General features: G+C 45.5%; 1 protein-coding gene across 3 annotated transcripts in view; it reads left to right on the forward strand.

Moving 5' to 3' along the window:
• Positions 1-3,110: 3,110 nt before the first annotated feature.
• Positions 3,111-27,247, forward strand: part of FAM117A (family with sequence similarity 117 member A) — a 43,699-nt gene continuing 19,562 nt past the window's right edge. Inside the window, exon 1 of one of the 3 annotated variants that reach the window (XM_069481238.1) lies at positions 3,111-3,350. In XM_069481238.1, coding sequence (XP_069337339.1) covers positions 3,155-3,350 — 196 coding nt within the window. In that variant the 5' untranslated portion in view covers positions 3,111-3,154. Of the gene's footprint in view, positions 3,351-16,148; positions 16,197-27,247 lie in introns of those variants that run through there. The other 2 variants (XM_069481239.1, XM_069481240.1) reach the window with 2 other exon arrangements.

The following is a 27,247-nucleotide window of genomic DNA, read 5'->3' on the forward strand; positions in this document are numbered from 1 at the left end:
GCTCACACTTTTGCTGTCAGGCAGGGCCCATGGTCTAGAATTTGAGTGTTGGTTGAGAAAGTACTTGAATCTGGAGTCAGAAGACCTGGGATGTAAGTCCTGGGTCCACCATTTACTAACTGGATGCTCTTGGGCAAGTCATCTAGCCTCTGTGACTTAACCTCCTGAAAAATGAGGACAGTAATATCTGCATTTTCCCCCTTACATGCCTATGAATTAAATGAGATGATGTATGTGAAAGAAATAAAGCACTAGACAAATGTTAATTTTAACATTTGGTCACTTTTGCATCTTTGGATATTCTTTTCTTTTTTTTTTTTGAGACAGAGTCTGGCTCTGTTGCCCGGGCTAGAGTGCCGTGGCAGCAGCCTAGCTCACAGCAACCTCAAACTCCTGGGCTCAGGCAATCTTCCTGCCTCAGCCTCCCCAGTAGCTGGTATTACAGGCACGTGCCACCACACCCGGCTAATTTTTCTATTTTTAATAGAGATGAGGTCTCGCTTTTGCTCAGGGTGGTCTTGAACTCCTGAGCTCAAGCGCTTCTCTCACCTCTGCCTCCCAGAGTGCTAGGACTACAGGCGTGAACCACTGCGCCCAGCCACTTTGGAGATTCTTTATAGAAGATATAAATAGTAATCTTTCTGTGTTTTTTTTTTTTTTTAGACAGAGTCTTGCTTAGTTGCCCAGGCTAGAGTGAGTGCCGTGGCATTAGCCTAGCTCACAGCAACCTCAAACTCCTGAGCTTAAGCGATCCTACTGCCTCAGCCTCCCGGGTAGCTGGGACTACAGGCATGCGTCACCATGCCCGGCTAATTTTTTCTATATATATTTTAGTTGGCCAGATAGTTTCTTTCTATTTTTAGTAGAGACGGGGTCTCACTCTTGCTCAGGCTGGTCTCGAACCCCTGACCTTGAGCAATCCACCCACCTCGGCCTCCCAGAGTGCTAGGATTACAGGCGTGAGCCACCGCGCCCGGCCTTTTCTGTATTCTTAAGAAAGTTTTAGTATGTAACCTGAAATTCTGTATCCCCCATAATAATAAGATGAAATAAAAAAAAAAAAAAAAGAAAGTTTTACAAGCATAGAGATTAGGAGCTCAGCTCTGGAGTCAGGCTGCCTGAATAACTTTGGGCATGTTACTTCTCTCTGAAACCTCAATGAAGAGGAGATAACACCCATTTCACAAGTGTGATCTTGGGTATTAAATGAGATAATGTACGCACTGTGCTTAACATGTACCTGACATGGAGAAATTAATTCAAAGAATGTTAGTTGCTACCATTACTGATTTTATTAATGAAGATATGAAGCAATATGATGTGATAGAGATCTGAGCTAGGAATCAAAGGACTCACCATTTGGACCTCAGTTTCCCTACCTGCACCACAGTAAGAATCCATATTTTTCTTCTTCTAGATTGTCATGAGGATTTTTTTTAAAGTATATGAAGACTGAACTAGTTGAAATTGAAGAACAATATAAATGCAATACTTTTTCAACTCATTTTCATTTATAAAGACTGAGTTTTTCTTCATTTCTCTCTGCCTTTAATTAGGTTGTTGTCTTGATGGAAAAGAATACAGCATTCCTTTAGTCAATAAAAAAAATGTTCAAATGTCTGATCTTGAAGTAAATCCTTCAAACTCACAACAGTACTTTCTTTGCAAAGAAAACTTCCTTTGAGTATGTTCCATTGCCTCAATTCATTCAGTGTTATGTAGGCTAATTTTAATATTCAACCAACTCTAGAATTTCTACTTTGGGTATTATCTGCTTTCAATATTTAATCCCAGAATGACCTCTCCTTGCCTTGCATGTGCTCCCAGATTACCTCCTTTTCTCTGATTAGCTGTTATGGCTTCAGGGAATATCTTCCTTTTAACATTAAACTGGGCAGAAACAGAAATAGAAAGATAAATCTGCAGCAAGATCAAAAATAGAATTCATAGCTAAATATAAATCTGGAGGGAATTATCTAATTATTTGGATGGCCCCTTATCGCAGGCAATCCAGGGTTGATTGGCGTTTGCTTTTTCCATATATAGAACAAAATGGTTAACAAATACCAAGGGTAATATTTTTTTTCTTTTGAAGAGTAATAATTTTTAGTAGTACCTTAATTTCTTTCCCAAATGGCTTCCTCTATATTATGATATGTGATTTTCACAACTACGTGCATTCTCTTTGGGGACCATCCGGTCTCATTTTGACTTGTAGGTCAGAAAGCATTGAACTGGGAAGACCAGGATTTGCTAATGGAGTCACTGTGCAAACTCGGGCAAGTTTCTCGGCCACTTTGTTCCTTCCACTCTGCTGAGCTAGACTCGAATGGACGACTCTGAAGGGAAATTCCCCGCTCCTTTTCAGAGTCCCAATTTAATTTACAGGCTAGCAGCTGTTTTGTTAAGGTTGGATCCACACCAAGTAGGGACTTGGAAACGTGGAGAAAGACAAATGTGGGTGTCACATGAGGCAAGGTAGCCATTAAGTGCACAAATATAATGCAAATTGCATGCAAATGACATGCAAACTTTGCATTAATTTGTAGGATCTTAGTTTGGAGCTTGCAAGCAGCACTGAGATCCTGTGAGGATTTAAAACTAATGTTTTTAGGTTAAAATAAATGCAATGCTTTTTGAAGTTGTCCCTTTCTCCATACTGCCGAGATTCAACTTCTTAAAGTTTGACACTCCTCCCTACCCCCGTCCCCTATAATGATTTCACTAATGTTTCATTCCAACCTACACCCGGCCCCGCCCCCAGCTCAGCCTGACGTCATGTGACATATTTGCATACTACCTGGGACTGGGTGTGACGCTCCCCTTTTCTGCATCTTGTCATTGGTGGTGCTGGAGAACCAGCCCTCTTTCGGACGAACCAATCAGCGGCTCTTGGGACGTAGGGAAGCAGAAGGGGGCGTTATGAGGGTGGGATCTTGGCTTGGATCGCTAGGCATGCTGACCAATCATCCTCGAGGAAGGGAAGAGTAAGCCGCGGATTGGTTAGGAGGGGAGGTCTGGGTCTCCGTAGGCCAATGACAGTTCTGGGCTGAGGGGCCGGTCTCCGCCCCGTAGGGCAGATAAGCAGCGGCAGCGGGGGTTGGGGGGCTGTGTGGGGCTCGCTGTGGGGCCGAGGCAGGCAGTCGGGCGGGCGATGGCGGGGGCCGCAGCGGGCGGCAGAGGCGGAGGTGCCTGGGGGCCGGGGCGCGGAGGGGCCGGGGGGCTCCGGCGGGGCTGCTCTCCTCCAGCCCCCGCCGGCTCCCCCCGGGCTGGGCTGCAGCCGCTCAGGGCCACGGTCCCCTTCCAGCTGCAGCAGCCGCACCAGCGCCGGGACGGGGGTGGCCGCGCAGGTGAGCCGGGCCTGGAGCGGGTGCCGGGGGAGGAGCCGTTGGGGGAGGGGGGGCGCGTGACGGGGGGAGGGGTACTGGGCAAAGTGTGAGCGGAAAGTGGATGGGGGCGAGGGAAGAGAAAGGGGGGCGCTCAAAGTCTGCGAGGGCGGTGGGAGCGAGACGAGGAGCCGTGAACGTGGGGTGCACCGTCCGGACAGAGTGTGCAGGGAGTCGGGGCCCGGAGGTGAGGGGAGGGACCTGGCAGATGGAGGCTGGCTTTGGGGGCGTAACCGAAAAGTGGGCAGAGGTGTCGTGTGGGGGTGAGTGGAAGATGCAGTGGGTGGGAGCGAGGTGTGAGAAGGAGTGGCGCGTGGTGGGGGCGCCCTCGCGGAGGGCTGGCGCTGGGAGCGAGGAGCCGGTGGGCGCTGGACGCCTGCACCGGAGGGGGAGGGGCATGGAGGAGAGCCCCGTGGAGCCATGTGTTACTTCTCCAGCTTGAGTTTGGCCCCAGCATCCCTCTCTGCAGCTCTGGAGTTCCATTCTCCACCACTTCACGTGCGCTTCCCTTTATGCCACCTCCTGGAGCTGATTTCATTTCAGCTCGTTGGAATAAGTTAGTTTAACGGCTTTTACCGCGGTGCAAACTCTACGCTCCCGATTCCCTACATTCTTCTCTGTGTGGCCCAGAGGTTGTATGTTCCCAGATCATTGACCTGCTTAATATGGCTGTCTCATTCCAGCCATTGCGTGTGTGTATAGGACCTGGGCAGTTTGCCCCCTGCCTTTCCCTCCTCCCCCCACCAAGGCTGTTTTATCCTGTGCATTGCCAGCCAACGTGGCAGTGGGGGTGAGGGCTACAATCGAGTACACTGTGGCAAACACCCCACTTTCTGAACAGCACTGGAACGGTTTCTTAATAACAGCTTGATGTGGTGGGTGTGGGGAAACCAGGGAGGAGCAAGCCTAACCTTGCTTTCACACTCAAAGTTATGACGGATCCCACAAATGCAAGTACTTAGGAACGGAAAAGGAACCTACTTGCATGAGGAGGCTGGCAATAAGTTGAAAGTGAGGCTTGCATTTGATTCACACCAGATGTGAAAAGATCATTGCACACTTCCACAGCCGGAGTCTCTACCAAATGTACAAAAGTCATGGTCCCTGCCATCTTAATGGTTAGTGACATTCTCTAAACTGGAGTCTCTTGAGCTTCTGGTGATTACTAAACTTAGTTGCTGCACATCCCCCTCCGGCTGCTACAGTGCTACTATAGGTCCTTGCTAGGTAGGAATGGGATTAAAAGGCTCTCTGAGGTAGAAAACCCCCATATCTGGACCTCACCATATATGTTAGCCTCACATCTTGGAATACAGAAACTTGGTCAAATCTGGTAGCAAGATGGTGACCAAGTAGTCAAAGTATGTGTAGAAACCAGTGGCGTAGAGTAAGACAATGCCCAAACTCATGCCTATCATGAGGTATAAAGCAAACCACAAGGCTACAAACCTGTTGGTTTTGTTTGGGCTCCCTTGGAACCCAGGGAAGTTAGCAGAACAACAGGCATCAGAACCTTATTACTTTCAGTGGAAATCAACAGAAAGCCTGCCTGTGTAGTAGCAAGAAATTGATCAGTAATCATACTTTAAGAACAATTATTTTGGGTCTACTATAGAACTAATATTAGAAGGACAAACACTGGTAGGGGCTGTGGAAGTGGGGAATGTGGCCTGCTCCTTTTGTAGGGCCAGAGGCCCTAAGGTACTGGTAAAAATGTAGAAAGCTAGAGAGTTCTGTATAACTTGTCGGGTGGTTTAGGGCAAGTTGGGTGGATTATTGCCTATGGAGTGGGCTGATCGATCATTTCTGCACCTACTAATATCCCAGAGGTGTTAATATGGCATTTGCCTAGTGGGCAGTGGGATTATTTGTAGATTTTCAGTCAGGCAGGAAAGAGGAAAAGTGGAAGCAAAGTGACCTGAGTTGTCTGAGCATGTGGCCTTCTTTGTGGCCAAATATTAGTAGAATGTCTCTAGCCTTTGGTTTGGGGGCACATCAGGTCTTCTACATGTTAACTTCAGCCTTCGTATGTGTTCAGATTATTTCCATTCCTTGGCCTTGGGAAGCAGCAGGGGTGGTTTTCCCTAGGACGTAGGGTATATGGCATAGAGGGGAAACCCCTTGCAGTCAGGAACCCTTAAGAGAATGGTGCTGGGAGCCAGAATGCCTGGGTTTTAAATCCAGGTTCTGCCATTTACAGCTGTGTGGCTTAGAGGAAGTTACTTCTGTGCCTCAGTTTCCTCATGTATGGATAAGAATATCTACATTATAAGAATCCAGTGAGTTAATAAAGTGCTTAGAACAGTGCCTGGCACATGGAAGGTGCTATAAAAGTGTTTGCTGCTGCTGCTGATATTGTTGTTATTCCCTCCGCCTAGCCAAGGTGAGAGCACTGTTGGCCAGAGCCCACTGCCTTTTCAGGCTTCAAAGAACAAACCCAGATTGATCTGAAACCAGTACTGCAGGTTTCAGAATTTCAGGGCCTCCTCTTGCATTTTTATTCCCTCATCTTTTAAAATGAGCTTTCTAAACAGGGCTCTGAAACCCAGCTGTTTAAAAACGCATGGGAGGTGGGACTGGGTTTCAGGAACAATTAAGTGTCGTCACTGTTGTTCTTGCCTGTCTCAAAGTGATGTAAGGCTAAGGGCCGTGCAGTTATCTACCCACCACACACCCTGCTGTGTTCTTGACAAGATATAGTAGACCTTGGGAACAGGGTTATGGTGTGAAGAGCGGCATCTACCTTTGGCAACCCTGCATCCTTAAGGATGTCTTCATAAAGCGGGGAACGGCTTCATGTTTATGAGCCTGGACTAAAGAGAGCAGAGAGAAAAATGAAGGTCGACTCTAAGAAAGCTAAGAGCCACTAGTGGGTAGTAGAGGCTGCTAACTTTTATGTTCTTCCAGGACCACTGATGATAGACAAAACAGGACTAGGAGGTGAATTATTCTGGATTCCAGTCTTACCCATCCTGTTTAGTGTCTCTGTCTCCATAGCTCTAGAATGAAGATAATGTTTAATCAAGCTTTGCAAATGACCAGCCCCACTGGGGCCAGCTGAGTACCAGGGAAGCCAGTGCTGCCTCAAACCTCCTCTGCCCACCAGAACTTTCTTAAACCAAGGGTTAGCAATTATGGCCTATAGCCCATATCTGGCCTTCTGCCTGTTTTTGTAAATAAAGTTTTATTGGAACATAGCCACACTCCATTTCGATATTGTCTACGGCTGCTTTTGTGCTGTCAGTGGCAGATTGAGTAGTTGTGATGGAGACCATGTGGCCCACGAAGCCTAAAATATGTACTATGTGGCGCTTTGAAGTTTGCCTACCCTTGTTTTAAACAGTGTGCCTGACCATTATTCCTATAGAAAGATCAGTTTTAAATGTGTGTAATATACACCTCCTCAGAAAATCCTAAGAGAGTAAAGAAAACTAACAAGCCTGCATCCCCACTCATGTTTTAGGGAAAAAGAAAAGAGGTCATCTGCTTCCAGTCAGTTCGCAATCTTTGTGGAAGATCGTCACGTGTGATTCCAGACTCCCCACCCCCACCATTGTCAGGTGACATGTGTTCAGTAGACATAAGCTAATTTGAATTTACATAAAAGCTTAACTGTTAGGCAAATTTGCTCCCCCTCCTCTTATGGTCCCCCATCCCCCAACCTAACAACCCACAAGTACAGTGAACACACTTCAAAATCAGATAGAAATTACTTTAGGTTCATTTCCTGTTTTGAATTTTTCTCATCACCTTTTATTTTTCTGAATAGATCTTTGAGAGCTGACAGTAGTCATGGTTGCCCTAAAATATTGGCTTCCCCACAGGGACATAGGAAAGATAGTTTATATCAAATGTTGATAAGGTTCTCCTGGATGGCTGTTTTATGAATATAAGACAGCATTGTTATTAGCAATGCTATTGAGAATTATTAAACTCCCTGTCCTTGCAATGCTTTGAAAACTTAGTCCTTGGGGGATGGGTATTTAGATAGGTCTGGAACCACATAAAGGAGGTTGCATATTAGAGACCCTGAGAGAAAGCTCTCATCAAACTATGGTCCATGTGGCCCCTGGTGCCAGAAACAGCCTGGAGATTAGAACAGAGTTCCAACCTTTCTATACTAAGGAGCCATCTTGCTATAATGAGGCTTGGGGGTGCAGTTAAAATCCTTTAAGAACTACGGTTGTCCTAAAACCTGCTATTGAGCAGCTTCTGTTTGGGAAACATTAAAACACCAGGCACTTCCTAGTCCAACACTGCTAACTGTTGCTTTGACAGCTTTGCCAGCCTCAGGCACATGGTCAGCAAAATGTACTGCTGAAGCATCTGACTCTTAAATGTTATCACCAGTGATGACATCCTTGAAATTGGGGGCTAGTTGCCTAACTGCTTTATCTCTTTGGTACCCGAAGGAATGTAGGTCCATGTGTTCTTCAGTCTTTTGGCTAGCAAAGGATTATATAGTATGGGAAGGTCACCACGTATGTAACCTAGAGCTAAGAGATCTTAAACCATTCCAGATCAGTGGAGGAGGAGTAAGAACGACAGAGGGCAAGAGGACATTGTTCTCTCTGGTTCCAGACATAGGTCTATAGAAAATTTCAGGAAGGATTGCAAAATTTTTACGGTGATGGTGCTAATTTGGGTGTTGCCTGAGTGGTTGGTGAGCTTTAATAGCCAAGAGAACACCATGGCTGCGTTTTCTGTTGAATTTTGTTTATATGGAATGGCATGATAGGCACCAGGGCCTCACTACTCCTTGATCTTAATAGAACTGTTAGAAGTGTCCTCCTCCAGATTCTTACAAGACTCACGTAGAGCTTTCCTGCCGAAGGATTCAGACTTCAGGCTGTATCATATTCTGGGGGCAGGTCTGGTTTTGAAATTCTTATTGACACTATCACGTATATCAAATGCTATTTGCCGCTAGCTCAAGTGCTCTGACTAGACCTACCTGGGCTTATTCTTACTCCATGGGTGGTTTGGAGCCCTTTTAAGGGGCGAGAGGAGAAAACCTTGTGTTTCTTTCACAGTTCAGAGTGAAGGGGGATGCCCACCAGCAAGTTGGTTTAGTGAGAGTGGACAGTCTCTTCTTGGGTTAATGAAGCTCTGCCATCCTCTGAGATGGGTGTTGCCCTTTGTCACAGAAGAGGGAACAGGGAAGAGTGGAAGCAAAGAAAGGATGAGTGGGAAATCTGGTCAACTTTCCCCTTCTGCCTGAGTTGAATCTTTCCAGAGGGCTCTATAATTTGGTTCTCAGGGTATGAATGAACAAAATATTAGCCAAATCAATTCGCATTGTTAGGTCAAAAACAAATCTCGATCTCAGCAAGGAAAGAGTTGTGGATGATACTTGAAGTTTATGAGTTATCTGTGCTCCAGTTTTTCTCCAGTCGTGCAGAGCTTGTGAAGGGGCCCTTGTTCTTGGGAACAGCTGTATGGTGGGAGGTTCTTGTAACAGCTGGCTGCTAACACCCAGGCTCCAGCTCACTGTCCCCACCGAACCTCCTGGTCTGGAAAGTGCTTCCTGGTACTTTGCTTTCCCCTCAGGGTCACTGCAAAGCTGAGTGCCCAGCTTTGCAGTCATTTTAATGCTTATCCTCAGGCCCAAATAAGCCTCCCTTGACTTTTGCTGTGTGGGAGCACCGTAGCCAATCAAGGGTAGCTTTAATGAACTTAAAAGAATGCTATCAAAGTATTTCATAATAGGAAAACTTCAAGTCCAGCCCCTGGGGGACCTGGAACCAAAGTCTGGGCCATGTACAGACATTTACCCTGCCCTGCTCAGGCACACAGGTTTGTGGGTTTGCTCATGAGCCCCACGCAGCTGACCTGGGGGTGGATGGCACGCCTTCGGCTCAGGCCTGCCTGTGCATTAGCAGTTCGAGCTCCCAGCTCCCCAATAAAGGGGTGGAGGTTGGGGGAGGCCTGGGAAGACTCCTCCCAGGGTTTTGGTTGCTCTGAAGCAGCTGGCCTGTGATCAGGGCTTAAGTTTTCTTTCAGAGGGTGCCTGAATGTGGCTTCTTAGAGGATGGACGGTATTTGGTAGGGCAAAGTTGTAAGTTTGGGGTGTCTCCTCTCTGACCCCTGAGCTCCCTATCCTGCGAATGGCAGGCGCCTTTGCCAGGGGAGCCATGCTCGTTAGGGGACAGCCTGGTCCACCACTGGCTCTACGCTTGCCTCCCTTATCATCTGATCCCAGATGACGAAACACAGGAGAGCACTGAGATATCACCTCCTTAAAGGCCAAGGTAGGATTACGTGTACAACTCTAAAAGCAGATCACTAGCACATCCATATGTGAATAAAATATAAGTTGAAGCTGGAGGAGGCATAGAATGAAGGAATATTCAGTGTTTGGTGAGGCTAGTTAGGGAACTACTGGGATGTTTTGAGTAGGTTTTTTTTTTTTTTTAATCAGCCAATGTATTATTCTCCCTAAAGTTAAATTAAGTTTCTACTCCCTTCTCTCCCTTCCCTTTCAAAAGTGACATTGTTGTAGCCTTGTCTAGTCAGCTATGTTCATTAATTTTCTCAAACCTCATGAGTCCCTCCTGCCCCATTTTGGAAATTGTGTGCCTGCCTTTTTAAGAGGTAGGCACCTCATGTTTCAAGTTCAAGAGCAATGGAACTCACCCTGCAGCTTGAACAGATTTGAGTGTTTTTGCAGAGGGAGGGCCAAGGCAGTTGGGGAGTGTCATGCTCAATAAACACTTGTTGGATTGAGTTGCTGGAAAGGCAGTGGAGTGGGGAGAGTGAGCCGCACCGCCCCTGGGCTCACTCCTAATGGTCTTTCCCACTTCTGGTCCCCACACACTGTTCCCCCTCAAGACAAACCCCCCAAAGTGTTAGTGTTCTCTCTTTCTTTAAATCACTGGTCTCCTATTCATCCTGGTCATTGGGCTTGAAGCCCAGCTGGTGGCAAAGACGTGGCATTTCCATGGATGTCATTGGTAGGCCTGTAGGTTCTCTTCCTAACACACTTAGAGCCAGAGGGTGAGCTTGAGTGGTTCCCAGGTTGATCCATGGAAACCGCCAATGTGTAGGATTTTGTTATGATTTTGTTAAAAAGCCAGACTACCTGGCTTTAGGCTTAGAAGTGGACACGGGTGAGAGGCCAAGGAGACGGAGATGAATGCCGGATGTCTTTTCATTCCATGTTGATTCATACAAACTTCCTAGTAATATTCTACTGTATAGCAAGGGGACAAAGGAAAAAAGAAATGTGGATCAGTGACTTTTCTAGGCCAGGGAGCAGAATTATCTGTTGGCCCTAAGGTGGCCATAGAGGTGCAATCAGGCTGGAAGTCCACCCCGCCCAAGCCAGGCACCATCCTGTGATATCAGGCGCTGCTGTTTGTCCTTCTCCTCCCCCCCTCCGCGAAATGGGGAAATGCAGGAGAGAGATGCTGATTGTCATTCCCCAAGCCCTGGACACTTACACTGTCCCTGCCCTTAGGGTTGCCAAGCACGGGTCTGGTGGCTTAGTGAAAATGGTTTTATTAATCTGCCCGACTAGGTGTAGCTTTGAACAGCGTGAAAATGTGATTGGGAGGATAGGCAGCTTCTCCGACCTCCTTCTCCTTCCTCCTCTTCCCCACCCCACATTCCCTTCCCTAAGAGTTTTCTGTGCTCTGTGCATGTCTGATCGCCCACACAGCTTTGAGAGAACCACTGCTGATAACACGTGCGCTCCCTACCCTTCAGCTGCAGGCTGGCAGAAAACTGCCGCACAGCCCCTTTTGGGGGATTGTCTTTTTTAACTCGTGCCCATCAGATACGACATATAAGCTGGAGGTGGGGTTGGAGTGGGGGTGGATGGCATTTGGCATGGTAGAGGGGATGCACACAGCAGACTTTCACAATATTCTATAGTCTGGATTTAGAGACTGGGGAGAGGAGGGCAGCGTGAGCCACGTCCGCGGGGGATGTGCACATCTTAATGCCGAGAGCAGCACCTGGACTTTTCCCTATTGGGACTGTAACCTGGATAGTTCTGTGTTCATAGGGGAGACTAAAACAGCTGCTTCCATAGAAAGAGTGTGACTCCCAACTCTGGAAGGCCCCCAAATTTATCTGTATTTTTCAGGGAAATTGAGAGTATAGATAGCTTTAGTTTTGACAATGTGTTCCATTTGTTTAGCTCTTTGGTGCTTCTCATCGGAACTTTCAGATGTTTCTCATGCATCCTCACAACAGTCCTGTAGGTGCAGGTGACATTTCCTTGTTTTTGCAGATAAGGAAACTGAGGCCCAGAAAGGAAGTAACTTGCCCAAGACCATGTGACTAATCAAGCCCCTTTGCTTTAATTAGGCAAAGGGCTCTTCCCACATACATATGGAGAATCCATTGTGGATTTCATCCCAGGCTGGCATCTGCTGCTGCCTTCCCAGCATACCTCCAGCCTTTGTTTCCCTTCTATTTATATACCCGTATTCCAGGAGCAAAGACTCCTGTGTTAAATGACCAAAAGAGATTGGAAAATGGGCTGGAAGGAAGTCTGTTTCTTCCTTTAACACCCCCAGAGTGACTGTCCACACCATAGGTACTCACTTGGAAAATGATGGTTAGTTACTACATTATTTTATGTGTGATATGGTGGTAACCTTTGAGTGTTTCCAACAGGTTTAAGATATGCAATTTCCATGTGGATTAAGTAGCTAACCAGGGACAGAGAGGGCACAGGAAGCAGATGGGGTGTCTCTGACCCCACGGGGTCATGGTCATGGTCACTGAGCTCAGGGCCACGTCAGGGAGACATGCTAAGATGGAGAAAAGGATGTCTTTGTTATGTGTGATGTGAAACCCAGAAAAGCATCTGGGAATAAATGTGGGTGGTGCATTCCTATGGCAAGGAGTGGCTATAAGTGGCATTGTACCATCATGACAGTTTAGTCTTCCATATAGAGGACCCCTGGTGTACCCCCTCCCACTTCTGGTGGGAAAGAAGCCTGGGGGGGCATTGTGATCTGTCTGAGCATATCCGTCTCTCTGAGCTTTAGGCTCCTTGGGAGTGGGGTGTTGTGATGTGTGACAGTGCTCTTCTGAGACAGGCATGTGCCAGGAAGGGGAATAGCATGGACTCGAACTCTGACAGAAAGCTCCCTCTAGGGACTTGGTATCATGGAGAATTACCTAGCTTGCTTCTTAGAGATTATCTAATTTTCCCGGGAAGTTTATGTATAGAATTCTTTAATGTTTCAATAACCACATGCTTGTGTGAAGCCTTTTTTTCCCAGTTACTTCCCAACATCATAAGGTAAAATCCCATTATAACAAATACTACAAAAACACTTCTGTATAATAAAGCTTATTTCCATGGTTCCTATAAATGTTTTGTTGTTGTTGTTTTTTTTGTGGGGTTTGTTGTTTAAAAAAAAAAAAAAGAATAACCAACAATCTTGTGTAACCAGTACTTTTTCTGGTCCCTATCTGTGTAATCATTCATCTGTCGAGTAGAACACTTGAGTGTTTGCCGTTTGCATTGTAGACACAGAGAAGGGAACAGAACTGTGGAACCATCACCAAGTGGCAATGCCTCTCGTGCTTTCTGTTCATCTCCAGCCTCCCACTCTCCGATGGTTCCTGTTCTTTTCAAACAGAACACCACACAGAAACCCAACAGAGGAGTGTGGGTCTGTGTATGTATGCATGTATTTGAATGTAATTGTGTGTTTGAGTGTGTCTTGAGTGTGAATGTGTAGGTGTCAAGAAGTGCATGTGAAAGAAAGCAAACAGTAATGCAAATGGGCAAATGTTAATAGGTAATCTGGGTGTAGATTATGTGGGTGTTCTATGTACTATTCTTATTCTCGCATCTATAAATTTGAGATTATTTCCAGATAAAATGCTTAACAAATGAATATATGCTAGACTAATTTGACATACCAGAAGTTCTTTAGAATGGAGGTTTTCTTCTACATCCTCATAACATCTCTTATTCTGCCCCATTTAACAGATGGAACAACTGACATCCAGAGAAGTTAAGTGACCCCTCTGAGTTCACTGAGTCACACACTGGGGTGGAGGCAGGATTTGGGCCCAGGTATTAACCATTATAGTAGGCCACCTCTCAGGAGACTGCAGCTTATCCTTACTACTCGAGCTGGACATGGTTGGCATCAGATTCTGAGAACCGACTGGGTGCCCACTGCCATGTGTCCAAGCCCAGTCCATGCCCTACATTGACCCAGCAGTGGAGTCAGCAGGGTTGCAGCATTCTGCTGAAGCACACTCAGCATATTCAGGATGTCCAGGTACCTTCTAGGTAAATCTACTTCTTCACCCTAAGAAGTGCTCTCTCACTTTGCTCTGCACTCTGCGCTCTTCATTTCTTTTTTCTATTTTTTTTTTGAGACAGGGTCTTGCTCTGTCACCAGGGCTAGAGTGCAGTGGCATCATCATAGCTCACTGCCACCTCAAACTCCTGGGTTCAAGGGATCCTCCTCCTCAGCTTCCCAAGTAACTTGGAACTATAGGTGCACACCACTACGCCTGGCTAATTTTTCTATTTTTTTGTGCAGACGGAGTCTCACTCTTGCTCAAAGTGATCTCGAACTCCTGGCCTCAAGCGATCCTCCTGCCTTGGCCTCCCAGAGTGCTAGGATTACAGGCGTGAGCCACCTTGCTCAGCCCATTTCTTAAAATACACGAAACTGGAAGGCTCTGCTATACCAGAGCCATGGAATACTGTTACTTCGTATGTACATAGTAGAGATCTGAGGGTAAAAGGAGTTGAGTTTGGCTTAGGAAGTGATGGCAGGTATGAGCCTCGGCCAGACTGCTTTCCGCTGCGACTTGCAGTCAGTTGGTTGTGCCCCCCACCGCCTACCTACAGGAGCCTCAGCGGGAAGAGGGAGGTGTTTGTATGGTTTAGCACAGCATATTGTACCAAGTGGGTCTGGAGCTACAATTTCGTGCGCAAAGGGATGGCTCGCTTTTAGTCAGTGAAACCATTCCATTAACCACAGGGCCCAGGGAGGGGCGGATCTGGTAATCATTGCTAAGCAAAGAGTTAGAGGTTCAGACTCTGACATTTGTGTGCCAGCCCTCTCCTCTCACAGCAAGCCACATGTTACACATCTGTCTGTGTTCCTTGAAGGCCCTCGAATTATTCTTGTCATTTTTGCTCACTGATATTTTCCCCCAGCTTGCAGAGCCAGGTTAAGGGAGTGAGCCCTACTCTACTTCTTTTTTGTTTGTTCATTGCAGCCTCTCACATCTTGGCTACTTCTCAACATAGGAAAAATAGTTTTCTGAAAATCAATTTAGTTTTAGCATGTGCCCTTTATCTGAAACCCTTACCTGTAGCTGCCCTAGATTTAATTAGTCCTGACTGTGGTTAACTTGTCATCAAAGGATTTTTTTTTTCATGGGCCCAGCCAGTTTTATAAAATAGATGCATGAGCATTAATTATATTATTACCCCAGCTTTTATACTTAGATTGTTTGCCTTTAGGCAGCTATCAAGTTATACAGACTGCCTCACCATTGTCTGATTCTTCAGGCTCTTTCCTACCCCAAAATAAGTGCTGAGTAGATGACATCCAGAATCAGGGTAAGACGCAGGAGGAAGAGAAAAAGTTGTCCCCAGATTGCTGTTAGGTTGTCTGAAAGTTAGGGCTCTGTGTTGGAGCTGCGATGCAAATGCAGTGCTGTCTGCTTAGAGAGGACTATGACAGCTGAGCCTGGACTTTCCAGTACTTAGAGGCTTGGATAGGACATACCGGCAATTAATGTCTCACAGTTTCCCTGGATCAAATTCTACCTCTGCTTTATGAGGGATAAGCCTTTTCTTTACCTGACTTATAAAAGGAGATAACATTACCATTAAGCAGCTCCTGATTTCAGAGCAGATCCAAAGCCCGTCGTATACAGGGGAAGATGGTGTAACTTACCTTCCGGGGATGTGTGTTGCCGCCCCTCTCCTCTGCCTCTTCCCCTGCCTCTAGAAGCACAGGAGCGGTGACCTGACCAGCATCCTTCTGATGTGAGGCCATCAGTGGTCTCAGGCATATATTGAGGGGAGGCAGGATCTTTCCAAAGGCTCTTCCTTTCTGGAAGGGCCATCTAATCTTGCTTTTCAAACTAGGTTTACGCTGGAGGCACTATATAACCTTCGCGCCTCCCTTAGGAAATCTGAACAATCGGCAAGACCTTCAGAGCAGGGGCTGCCCTGGAATGTTGCCCAGCACACTTTGGGGTTTTTCCACAGCTAGGGCCCAGCAAGGGAATTTGCCACTGATTTCAGATCAGTCCCAGAATGTCATGGCCTAGGTAGGGAACCACTAGATGGGATGTAGTGGATTCTTAGGTATCTCTCCTTTGAAGGTAGGGATGTAGGAGAGCTTGAGTTAGGAGATGGAGATGATCAGGGAAGACTTTCTGCATGTGGGTCAAGATGGTTCACACAGGTTTTTAAGGATGTGGGGGTTGAGGAAAGTAACCCTACTAGGATCTCGGACCCTGAAGGCAGAGCAAACTCTGTGACCTTCCTGGCCCTGAGGAACCTAACTGAAAAATTCTTCCTTATAAGAGCCCTTCCAACCCCGCCCCCTAGCCCAGAGCAGAATGAATCAGCGTCGGGGTTAAGAGCAGAGGGTCCTGACAGAGTCCAACCTAGTGAGCTGTAGCAAGTGAGCAAACCTGCCCTCTGAGCTCTGATGTCTACTTGGTGGTTACTCCCAGTCATGTGACCAGACCTGCTTGTGGCTAGCCGCAGGTAAATTGAGCACTATTTATATTCTGCTTGGGGCAGGAGGTGGGAGAGATCACCTGGGAGCCCACAACACGGCTGTCTGATCAGCCTAGGTAAGGCAAACGCCCTTTGACTTTGTGCCTTTTTTTTTTCCCTCCTTAACTTATCTTGCCCCAGATAATACCATGGGCTCTGAGCTTTCAATTTAGCTGAGTTGGTCGGTAGCCGTCTCTCACCCTTTAATAGTTGGGGAATTCTAGACCTAAAGAAGGCCCAGACTCATGTGGTACAATCTCCTGCCTTCAGGGGTGAATACTGAGACAGCTGGGGGCATGTAATTATCTCTTCCTGGAACTGTTCAGGACTCTGCAGCCTCCTCTTTCAATTCTAATGAGCAAGTTCTTCCTTTTATCTAGCTAGACTCTCTCCTAGTCTAACTTAATCCTTTTTATTGTCCTTCATGTTTGCACCTGCACAGAAGACTACTGATAAATTCTAATTCATTTTACCCTCCTCCTGGGATGGAGCTACCTTTCCTCTAGCCATTTTGACCCCTCTTCCCTGGGATTTCCCTCAGTCTTGCTGGTTTCTCCATTCCTTTTGAAGAGCAATTATGACAAATGGTCATTTGGCCGAGTATTCTGAAGTTATATCCAACTCCAGTTATGTTTCTGGACTATAGGAAGCCCTTAATTCTGCCTGCAGTCTTGGTCTTGCTCCTGGGGTGACATAACACTTCTTTATTTAGTTTGATGTCTCCTTCATTCAGTATCTTGCATTAACTTACATGTTGCGAGTTTCAATTCCTTGACTCAGATTAAGCCTCATGCTGCTTTTAATTCTTGCCACCTTCAATTCCCCAAATTAGAAGTCAAGAGCAGTGACCCAGTTGAATTTGGCTACTACCTGCCAAGGTTCAATGCTGAAGGGTTTAGGTCCTTGTTGAAGAGGAAATTGAATTTCTATCTTCCCAAATGAAGCCAGTTCTTTTTTTCTTACAACTTTACAAACCTACAGAAAAGTTGGAAGCACAATGCATACCCATTTATCTTTCACCTAGACTTGTTGATATCTTTTCGTGACAACTGTCTTATCTCTCTTCTTTCTTTCTGTGTATGTACGTATATGTGTGTCTAGACATGGCCATGTATGTGCACCCATGTACATTTTTTTGGGTACGCTATTTGACAGTAAGTTGCAAATGTACTGGCACTTTTCTCTCTTTTTTTTTTTTTTTTTTTTTTTGAGACAGTCTCACTCTGTTTCCCGGGCTAGAGTGCTGTGGCATCAGCCTGGCTCACAGCAACCTCAAACTCCTGGGCTCAAGCGATCCTCCCGCCTCAGCCTCCTGAATAGCTGGGACTACAGGCATGCGCCACCATGCCTGGCTAATTTTTTCTATATATATTTTTAGTTGTCCATATAATTTCTTTCTGTTTTTAGTAGAGACGGGGTCTCGCTCTTGCTCAGGCTGGTCTCCAACTCCTGAGCTCAAACGATCCACCTGCCTGGGCCTCCCAGAGTGCTAGGATTACAGGCGTGAGCCACCGCGCCCGGCCACTTTTCTCTTTACTTTCGTGGCATCTCCTGAGAATAAGGACATTCTTCTACATAATCATAGTATCATTATTACACCTATTGAAATCAACTATAATTCTGTATGATCTAACATCTAGTCCTTTTTCAAATTTCTCCTTTGATGACTCTTTTGTTTTTGATCCAGGACCTAGTTAAGGTTCTCATCTGGCTATGTCTTTTAAAAAAAATCTCTCAATCTGGAATTACTACCCACTCCCATTTCTTTGCTTGGTTTGGTTTTTATGACTGATGTTTTGAAAAGTGGGTACCAGTTGTCTTCTAGCTGGATTTTTCTGTTCCACATTCTGGATTTTTCTGCTTCTTCACGGTGGCATCTAATTTGTTCCTCTATCCCCTGCATTTCCTATAAATGGAATGTTAGATCTGGGCCTGATTAGATTAAGATTAAACATTTCTAGCAAGAACATTTCATAGGTAAAGTTGTATACTTCATAAAATAACACTTTAGGAGGTACATAATGCCAGAATGTACATTACTAGTCATGCTAACTTTGATCACTTAAGGTGGTAACTGCCAGATTTCCCACTATGAAAGTACGTAATTCTCTTAGTAAGTGGTTTATGGGGTGATACTTTGGTACTATGTAAACCTTCTATTCCCTACAACCTTTGGCCCCGTGGGTTTGGCTTCTATTGATGACTTTTCCTGATTGAGATATTACTTTGGGAGTTACATAAAGCCAGTTCTGAGTTAACACTAATGGACGTGAATTTTGTCATGAGCAATTCAAAAGAGGAATAACAAAAAAATTTTATTTTGGCTTTTGAAATCACTGTGGGGAAGGTGACAAAACGGAACCATGAAATTCTGCCAAAATTTATAGGTATTTAAATTTAGTATTAGTTGCTTAAACATATACAGGTGGCCCTCCGTATCTGTGGATTCCACATCCATGGATTCAACCGAGGATCAAAAATATTTGGAAAAAAATATTGCATGTATAGAATTTGTACAGATTTTTTTTCTTGTCATTATTCTCTAAACATAGTTTAACACCTATTTATATATCATTTGCATTGTAATAGGTATTTTAAGTAATCTAGAGATGACTTAAAATATATAGGAGGATGTGCGTAGGTTATATAAAAATACTATGGTGTTTTATATCAAGGACTTGAGCATCTGTAGATTTTGGTATCCACAGGAGGTCCTGGATGGAACTAATCCCCCAGAGACACTGAAGGACGACTGTATATTGCTGTCTGGCAGTTTGCTTTAAGTCAGGAAGAAGGCAGGCTGGATGGAACTAAAAATAAGTCATAGTTTGTTCACAAAGCAGAAGTTATTTTTATTATTTGAAGGTTATCTGTAATCCTATTCTTATTTCTTTCTTTCACTTGCTTTGTACTTTCTTCACTAGAAAAGGGGTCCATCATTTTTTAATTGTCCTCTTCCTCCCTTGGCCCACCCAGCGCTCCCAGTGAGTAAAAAGTAGTGTTCCTGAGACCCAGGTGTGTGATCATCCTGGTTCCTAGCAAGGGAAGGGATAGAACCCTTTGGACCTATGGAGTAGGTCCTAAAGCAAGGCCGCCAGGTGGTCACCACACAGTCGAGTCTGACCACAAAGCACAAGCGTGGGACATGCACTTTCTCAAGTCTTCTCTTTGGGGAATGAAGGGCCTCAATTTGCTCTGTGACCTTGGAGAAATCAGTTCACCTCTCTATCTGGAGGTTTGTCATGGGCTTCCCCATCTGTAACACCTTGCAAGCTCTGCCCCCTCTTCCATGAGAGAATCCGCAGGTGTGTTGGAGTATACACATTCAAGACAGAAATCGGTGTACAGTCTCAATCACAGTTGTTCTCTTGTAGGATTATTGCAGATGAACTCTCTAATCTCTGGTTCTTCCTTCACCTTACTTATCTTTAAAGGCTACTTCAAAGCTTTCTGGGCATCGTGATTTCTTTTCTACTTGATCGAATCAGATTGCTGTGTGAGGTGAAGACAGGAAGGGTTTATGCCTATCCTTTGAGTTTATAGGCCACCCAGAAATTTATCACTTCCAAATAACCATGAGGTGGAGATTCTTTTAGGGGTACGGGGTGGGGGGGGGGGCTAGGCTCTGTGCTATTTATGCTATTTTTGTAAAGGCCATGTAGATCCCAAAGGAAAGCATGCTCCAATTAGTAACTGCTAGTGTTTTGTTTTAAGAATGTTGAAATCCTACAGAACTCCTCTTCAGAGAATTCAGATAAAAGGTGAAAAGTTCACACCACTTCCTTTTCTTCTAACTGCAGCTTCTTCAGAATTGAACAAATGTCTAAGTGACTGCTGTCTATTCCTTTTTTACACACACATGTACACTTTAGCATTGTTCTTTTTCTCCTTGCTGGTACAAGAGTTAGCATATTCCTTATTTTCCCCCCACAGCGACGTCTCCAGAAGAGTTTCTCTTGGCCCATCTCTCCAGCTGCCTACAGATGTGGTCTGCATCTTGGAAAGTCAGACGCGCAGCCAGAAATGCTCTCAGTGGCTCTCACTGGAGCTGTACACTTCAATATGGAATCAGTAATTAATTGAGGGTTTGACTGAGAAGTTTTTCATGTGTATACAAATATCATTGCTCTTTTTTCAATTGGGGTAATCAGCCTTCTTGGTAGGGGAAACATGTTACTCTTTTTCCTTCTTTCTTTTTAATCTAGTTTCTTTAGTTTCTTCTCCTCGTTAAGGTTGAAGTTAGCTAGTACTTAACGCTGAAAGAAGTGTTCAGAGCTCCAGATTTAATTTTCCCAGCTGGGATGGATGGGGTCTCCTTGGGCTTTCCAAGGAGGGCTTCTAACTCTTGTACAGTCATATTGGGGATTTCAGTTTCACCACAACTTCCTCCAAAACCCACACGTCCCTGAGTTAAGCAGTTAAGCAGCACTGGACCACAGGGAGCTCAGAAGACTGCCTGCACTGTTTAATCCCAACACATGCACCGAAATAGAAAAATAATCCCTGTGAAGCTGCAAGGAGGAACTTCCCCTACTTACTGCAAATCTGTTATTGGGGAAATGTTTAGAAATTCTGAATCCGTGTTTTACTTTGTTCTTCTCCAGATCAACATTTCCCTCCAACAGAAGTGCTGAAAAGGCAGGACCTGCTCCCTCAATATCCAAGCATGCTGCCCTGCCTCAGCCCCCTGGGCTGCCCTGGGCCTGCCTGCTTCTCTTTAAGTGAAGATTGTTATAGAGAAGTATGTGTAATATGACCTCATTTTATTGAAATTGTATGTGCATACATGTGTGCGTGGAGAAAGATCAGGATGGATGTGCACAGTGGTGGTCTCTGGGCACATGCGTAGTTTTTGTTTTTTGGGTTTTGCTCATCTGCATATTCTTATTTCCTCTAACATATGCTCAGCTTCTGTTATAATAAGAGTTATTTTTCTCTTTAAGAGGGGAGGTGAGAAGACTAGTGCTAATAATGCTTCAAAGCCTGACGACATGAGAAAATGACTCATAACTTGTTTGTTGAACCAGCTAGTTGTTGAGTTTTTGCCATGTGTAAGATCTCATTGGCTGTTTGTCTATTTTTCCTTTTGTAGTCCTCCTTGAGTATTTTGGGATGACTAGGATGGGTGGAGAGTAGCCTTGTCTTTATTTCCCAGGCTTCTCTATCCTACGTTGCCCCAAAGACAGTGAACTCGGTGGAGTAGCCCCTCTAGATGCTCAGCCAGAACCCACTGGTAAGGGGCTGGCTTCTCTTTGGAGTTTGCTAAGCCCCTATCTGGCAGTCTATCTCTGGCCATGCTGAGAAAAGTAGCCATCATGACTCAGTTCCTGCATCATCTGCTGCCTTCCTCTGACCCCATTCCTACCTTTCTAAGAGCTGTCACCCTTCTTGAGGTACCTGTGGTGGTGGTGATGTGCTGGTGTGGTCAGCCCTGAGCTGATTTTCAGCAAGGGATGTTGGGAACAGCAGAGACAAATTGGCGGTCCCTCTGAAGAGGCATTTGCTGGGGGGTAACCCCTAGGGCTTGTGCGTGGTAGCCTGGCACTTGTGCATCAATTGCATCAGCCTCCGCACTTCACCCTCAGCAGCAGCGCTTGTCTCACCCCTCCCTGTCACCAGTGTTTATCACAGAGCTGGCTCATAGTGGGCACTCACGATCTGATTACTGAAGGAATTAGTCAGTCTCCTGCCATGTGCCTGGTCCATCTTCCAGCATTGGTTTAGTATCTAGTCTGCTGTCTGTGTGCCCTGTCCACTCTCCCCCAACAGCAGACACTTGACCACTGGCCCTCTCCACTCATGCCCCTCTTGCCCCAAAGCCATGCAAATGGAGCAGTTGGGAGACAGGGCCAAGTGGCTCTGGAAGATAGCACCTAAGGCTTCTTATCTCCGGTGTGTGCTGTTTTGTTTTGTTTTTTCCATTCGCTGTTGCCCAAGAACGAAAGCATCCGCCACTGCTCAGCCGCATGGTGAAATGGCCTGGCCTGGCGCCAGGGTACTTCGCCAGGTGGTTGGGCTGTGGAGGCTGCTGCATGCGATGGGCCGATAATACCCCGTGGTGCTGTAAACAGGACACTCCACCCTCCCGCAGCCACCCAGCCGGTGCCCCAGCAGCCTGCTGCTTTGTCATGGCTTGTCATGATACGGGCTTCTCTTCTCTGATAGGGAAGACTATTGTCCTGTTTCCCTCCCCTATTTCCTAAATCTGAGAGGGGTACTTTCCAGAAATGAAACCAACCACAAGCAACCGTTGTGACTTCTCAACACTTCTTTAACAACAATCATACAAGTGCAAGGCAGAACCCAATGCCCAGATCTTTCCAGTATGCCCATGAGAGACAAGTCCAAGAGCCCCTATCTCAGCTCCACTCACTCGTGAGATTTCTTAGTGGATGTTCTCAACTGGGGTCGGTCTTTTTGGGCAGCAGAACTTGAGTGCTGACCTGCAGCTGCTGATGCCCAAGTCTACAGGCAGCGTTACATCCCCCCGTGTCATTTATTCCAGGTGGTGTCCGTGGCTGAGACAGACTGTCACTAGTAAAGGAAAGGGCTTTGACACTAAAAATGCACACCTTCCCAGGGGACCAGGAGACTGTAGGCCTGTGGATATAGGGGCTAGAACTTATTCTGCATGTTTTTGGGTAGTCTCCTCTTTTCTGACTGCCTCAACCTCATCTTCAATCCTAAAGGACATTAATTGCTTTGACATAATCTCTCTAATGAAGGGCTTAAATTGTATTTGCATCTCTTCTTTTCTTTCCAGCATCCCTAAGAGGTAACTTAGGCAGGGATTGTTTTCCTATTTGCCAGAGGGAGAGCAGGCCCAGGGAGGTTGTGTGGTGTTGGCTGCAGTCCCACCACAGGGAGGGCAGCTGCAATCAGACCTACCCTCCTCGCAGATACCTGGGGGCCGCTCTGTGCCAGCCTGTAGCCCCTTCAGGGATAGCACAAAACATGTCAGCGTCTGATTTTGGCTTTGGTTGTGTTGTGCATTTGGAGGAAATTGATGCCCTGGTTTATCCCTTAATCAGTTTTGGTGTCCAAAGAAGCAGGTGCTCACCAAACCATTTGCAAGGAGGTTTATGAAATAAGTGATAGATTTTTTTTTTCTTATCAAAATCTAATTTGTAAAAAATGCCCCCCCCCTTATTTCCTAGGTATGAACGAAACATGACATTTTAGTCTCCTCAAAAGGGCTGGGACATGCCAAGAATTTGGAGATTTGGGAGGGAGTAGAGCCTTGCTGAGGGCAAGGTAATTCTGTCATCCTGTGGCCAGCTAGCTGTGCCAGCACCCGGCACAAGGAGGTGGCCACTGTGGAAGAAAGGTCGAGGCCAGTTGTCTGTTCATTTAAGAAGAAACTGAGGCAAGCCCAGCCTTTCGACCCAGACGCAGTGAGATCCTTGCAGATCTGCTAGTGGAGAGGGAGTCAGAGGCTGTAGATTCTGCACTGGGATTACTTGGTCTCTCTTCATGCCTTTCCCTTCCTCCCGTTCTTCCTTTTTTATTTCTTTGTTGCTCTTTGTGTTATTTTTGTATATGGAGGAACAAGTCAGGACCCATGGCGTCCACAGAGTCTTAATAACTTTGGTCAGAGGTGGCTGGAAAGAATGTAGAACTGACCAAAATGGGTGGTTGGATTCTCATCCCAAATTCCAGGATTCTGGGTGCTCCGTAGTCCTGTGAGTACTGGGAGCACAGTACCACCTATGATTATTGCCCTTGAGATTGGACTCCTGCTGTAGCTCATTGAATAGGGGGGATGTGAAGGGTGATGTAAAAGGGGTTAAAATTGTCCCTAGGAGGTATTTTTTTTTTTTTTTTTTTTTTTTTTTTTTTTTTTTTTTTTGAGACAGAGTCTCACTCTGTTGCCCAGGCTAGAGTGAGTGCCGTGGCGTCAGCCTAGCTCACAGCAACCTCAAACTCCTGGGCTCAAGCAATCCTCCTGTCTCAGCCTCCCGAGTAGCTGGGACTACAGGCATGCACCACCATGCCCGGCTAATTTTTTTTCTATATATATTTTTAGCTGTCCATATAATTTCTTTCTATTTTTAGTAGAGATGGGGTCTCGCTCTTGCTCAGGCTGGTCTCGAACTCCTGAGCTCAAACGATCCGCCCACCTCGGCCTCCCAGAGTGCTAGGATTACAGGCGTGAGCCACCGCGCCCGGCCCCTAGGAGGTATTATTAATAGAATCCTTTACCCCAAGTTTCGAAGACAAACAAAAGCAAAAAAAATAAAAAATGGTCATTGGAGATGGCAGGGTCAGGCCTGCCATCTCCTATTTACTCCCTATCCCTGAAAAGCAGCTAAAAAAGCAATCCGTCCTCCAGGTGTCTAGGCAGGTGTCCCAGCAACCTCAGGGGATGTTCCCGACGCAGGAGGGAGATGAGCCTCGGTGAATAGTTGCAAGAAGATTGACTTAGGAGGAAGGAGGCTTAGATTTAGATCTAGGGCTGCTGCCGACTTAGAGGGTGGTGGAGTCTAATCAGAGGCTAAGCCTCTTTGTGCTTTAGTCTTCCTTATTGGTCTTTCCCTAACCCCTTTCAGAGCTGACAGCAGCGTAAAAGATTACAGCCACCAAAGTACTTCATGCAATGGGGCGAAACTCGAGAGTACAATATAAACACCACATAGTACTTAAGGGTCTCAGGAGGAAAAACATCTAGAGGGGATTTTTTTTTGGAGGGACTTCAGCGCAAGTGATGGGAGAGGTGGCTCCAAGAAATCTTTCTCCCCATCGCTGAGTTTTCAGGCCTAGAGTCGTAATCCTCTTCCTTCAAACAGCCATGCAGCAGCCTTTAAGGTGATGACATCCTGGCCTTTGTGCCAGTCACTTGCTCATCTGCTTCCCATGTGCCTCCTTGGTTATCTGTCATGTCATTTTCTAAATCTACTTTCCCGAGTCCCTGCCTCATCACTGGACTCAAACAGGCGGCTTTGGAGGCCCACAGGACAGCATTTTGGTGTCTGAGCTGCTGATGTGGGTCAGAAGCTCCCAGAAATACCCGGATGGCCACCTTTTGATCTTAAACCCAGGATAGGAAAATGAGTGTTTGAAGTGCTCATATAGGAGATAAAGTTGGGGTTTGAACCCAGCATGCCTGTCACTAACTTATTAGGGGACAAAGTCACAGGGAAAGTAAAAAAGAGGTTGGGCCTTCCCGAGCCTCAGAGGGAGGAAAACAGACAAGCAGCTATGGGATCTTTCCTCCAGGTGAGTGGGTTCAGTATGGATGCTTAAAGGAAGCCCAGAATCCATGGTATAATTAGTTCACTCCTCTAGTGAGGGTTTTTCAATTTTATCCAAATACTCACGTGCCCACAGGTTGTCAGCCCTGTGTTTTAGGCAGTGTGGGGGATATAAAGAGAAATCAGGGCCAGTCCTTGGCCCCAGGCTGTTTATTATCTAGGAGTTACAGAGCCCATAATCCCGCAGAGAAGGGTGATCAGTACTGGAAGAGTACAAAGTATTGGGGAAACTCAGAATCTAACTCTGAGACGTTGCTTCCAGGGGATTCCGGGGATACAGAAAGCTTGGTGAGGTGGCGGCAGTAAGGCTGGCCCTGACAGATGGGACAGATGTCAACCCCGGGCACATGTGCAAAACCTCAGAGGAGGGAAGGCCTGGGACGTGGGTGGGAAATGTTGCGTAGTGTGGTTTGTCCAGGATCTGGAGACCTTGAGGAGAGTGAGGTGTAAAGGAAAAGGTAAGTGGGACCAGAACATGAAGGCTTTGATTCCCATCTTCGAAAGATGGTTTGAAGCGGTGTAACCTAGAAATGTTAAGATCATTTAAAGTGATATGTTGTAGGTCAATATATATTGATTTGGAAAGATGTTTATGATATAAGGTAAAACATATAGCAAAACAATATGTACAGTATGATCCCATTTTAAATTTTAAAGCGCATATATATAGAAGGTAAGGCCTATGAGAATATATATCTCATAGCATATTAACAGTTATCTCTGGGTGTTGAGAGTTGAGGGTTTTTTCCTTTTTGTTTATATGTTTCTTGACTTTTATATTAATATAATTTGCACTTACTACTTTTGTTAACTATAAATCATTTTCACTTGTTTTAATGAGCATATATTATATGACAGCTGAGGGTGATGACCGAGAAATATGCCAGGGATTAGATAAAAACAGAATAAAAGTTGGCCATGCAGTAACATCTGTGGTATCCAAATTGGAGAGGAATCCCTCAAGTGTCCAATAATGTGGGAATGGCTAAGCTCACTATTGTGCTGGTGGAATATCATATAGTCTTCTAAAATGACAAATATGTAGATTGTTGATACTTGGAAATGGGTATATGAACTGGGTGGAACCAGGCAGAACATAATGTAGTACATTTCACATTGGTTACAACTATGTCGAAATGTATGCAAATACTCAAATGAATTTGGAGAATGGAGCTAGCATTGTTAGTCTTTTTTTTTTATTGTGATAAAATATAAATAATGTAAATTTTACCATTTTAAACATTTTAAGTCTATGTTCAGTGGCATTAAGTACATTCACAATGTCGTGTAAGCATAATCACTATCCATTTCCAGAACTTTTTCATCATCCCAAATAGAAATTCTGTATCCATTAAATAACTACCATTCCCCCTCCTCCTAAGCCCCCCCGGTAACCTCTATTCTACTTTTTGTCCCTATGACTTTGCCTGTTCTAGGAAACCTCATGTGAGTGGAATCACATAATATTTGTCCTTTTGTGTCTGGCTTATTTCATTTAGTGTTATCTGTATTGTAGCATGTGTCAGAATTCCCTTCCTTTTCAAGACTGAATGATAGTCCATCATATGGGTACACCACATGTTATTTATCTATTCATCCCTCCTTGGGTGCTTGGGTTGCCTCCACCTTTTGGCTATCGCGAATGATGCTGCTACAAACGTGGGTGCACAAATGATCTCTTTCAGTCCTGCTTTCGGTGCTTTGGGGGTATATACCTAAAGGTGGAATTGCTGGATCATATGGTAATTCTATGTTCAACTTTTTGAGGAACTGCCAACCTTTGGTGCCTTTCTAATATAAAGCTCTTCAAGTTTATTTATACGTACAGTCCCCAGTTCTTTTTCCTGTGCTTAATATACACACGAATTACCAAGGGA

This window comes from Eulemur rufifrons, chromosome 9 (assembly GCF_041146395.1).
Source record: "Eulemur rufifrons isolate Redbay chromosome 9, OSU_ERuf_1, whole genome shotgun sequence".
Taxonomy (NCBI): Eukaryota; Metazoa; Chordata; class Mammalia; order Primates; family Lemuridae; genus Eulemur; species Eulemur rufifrons.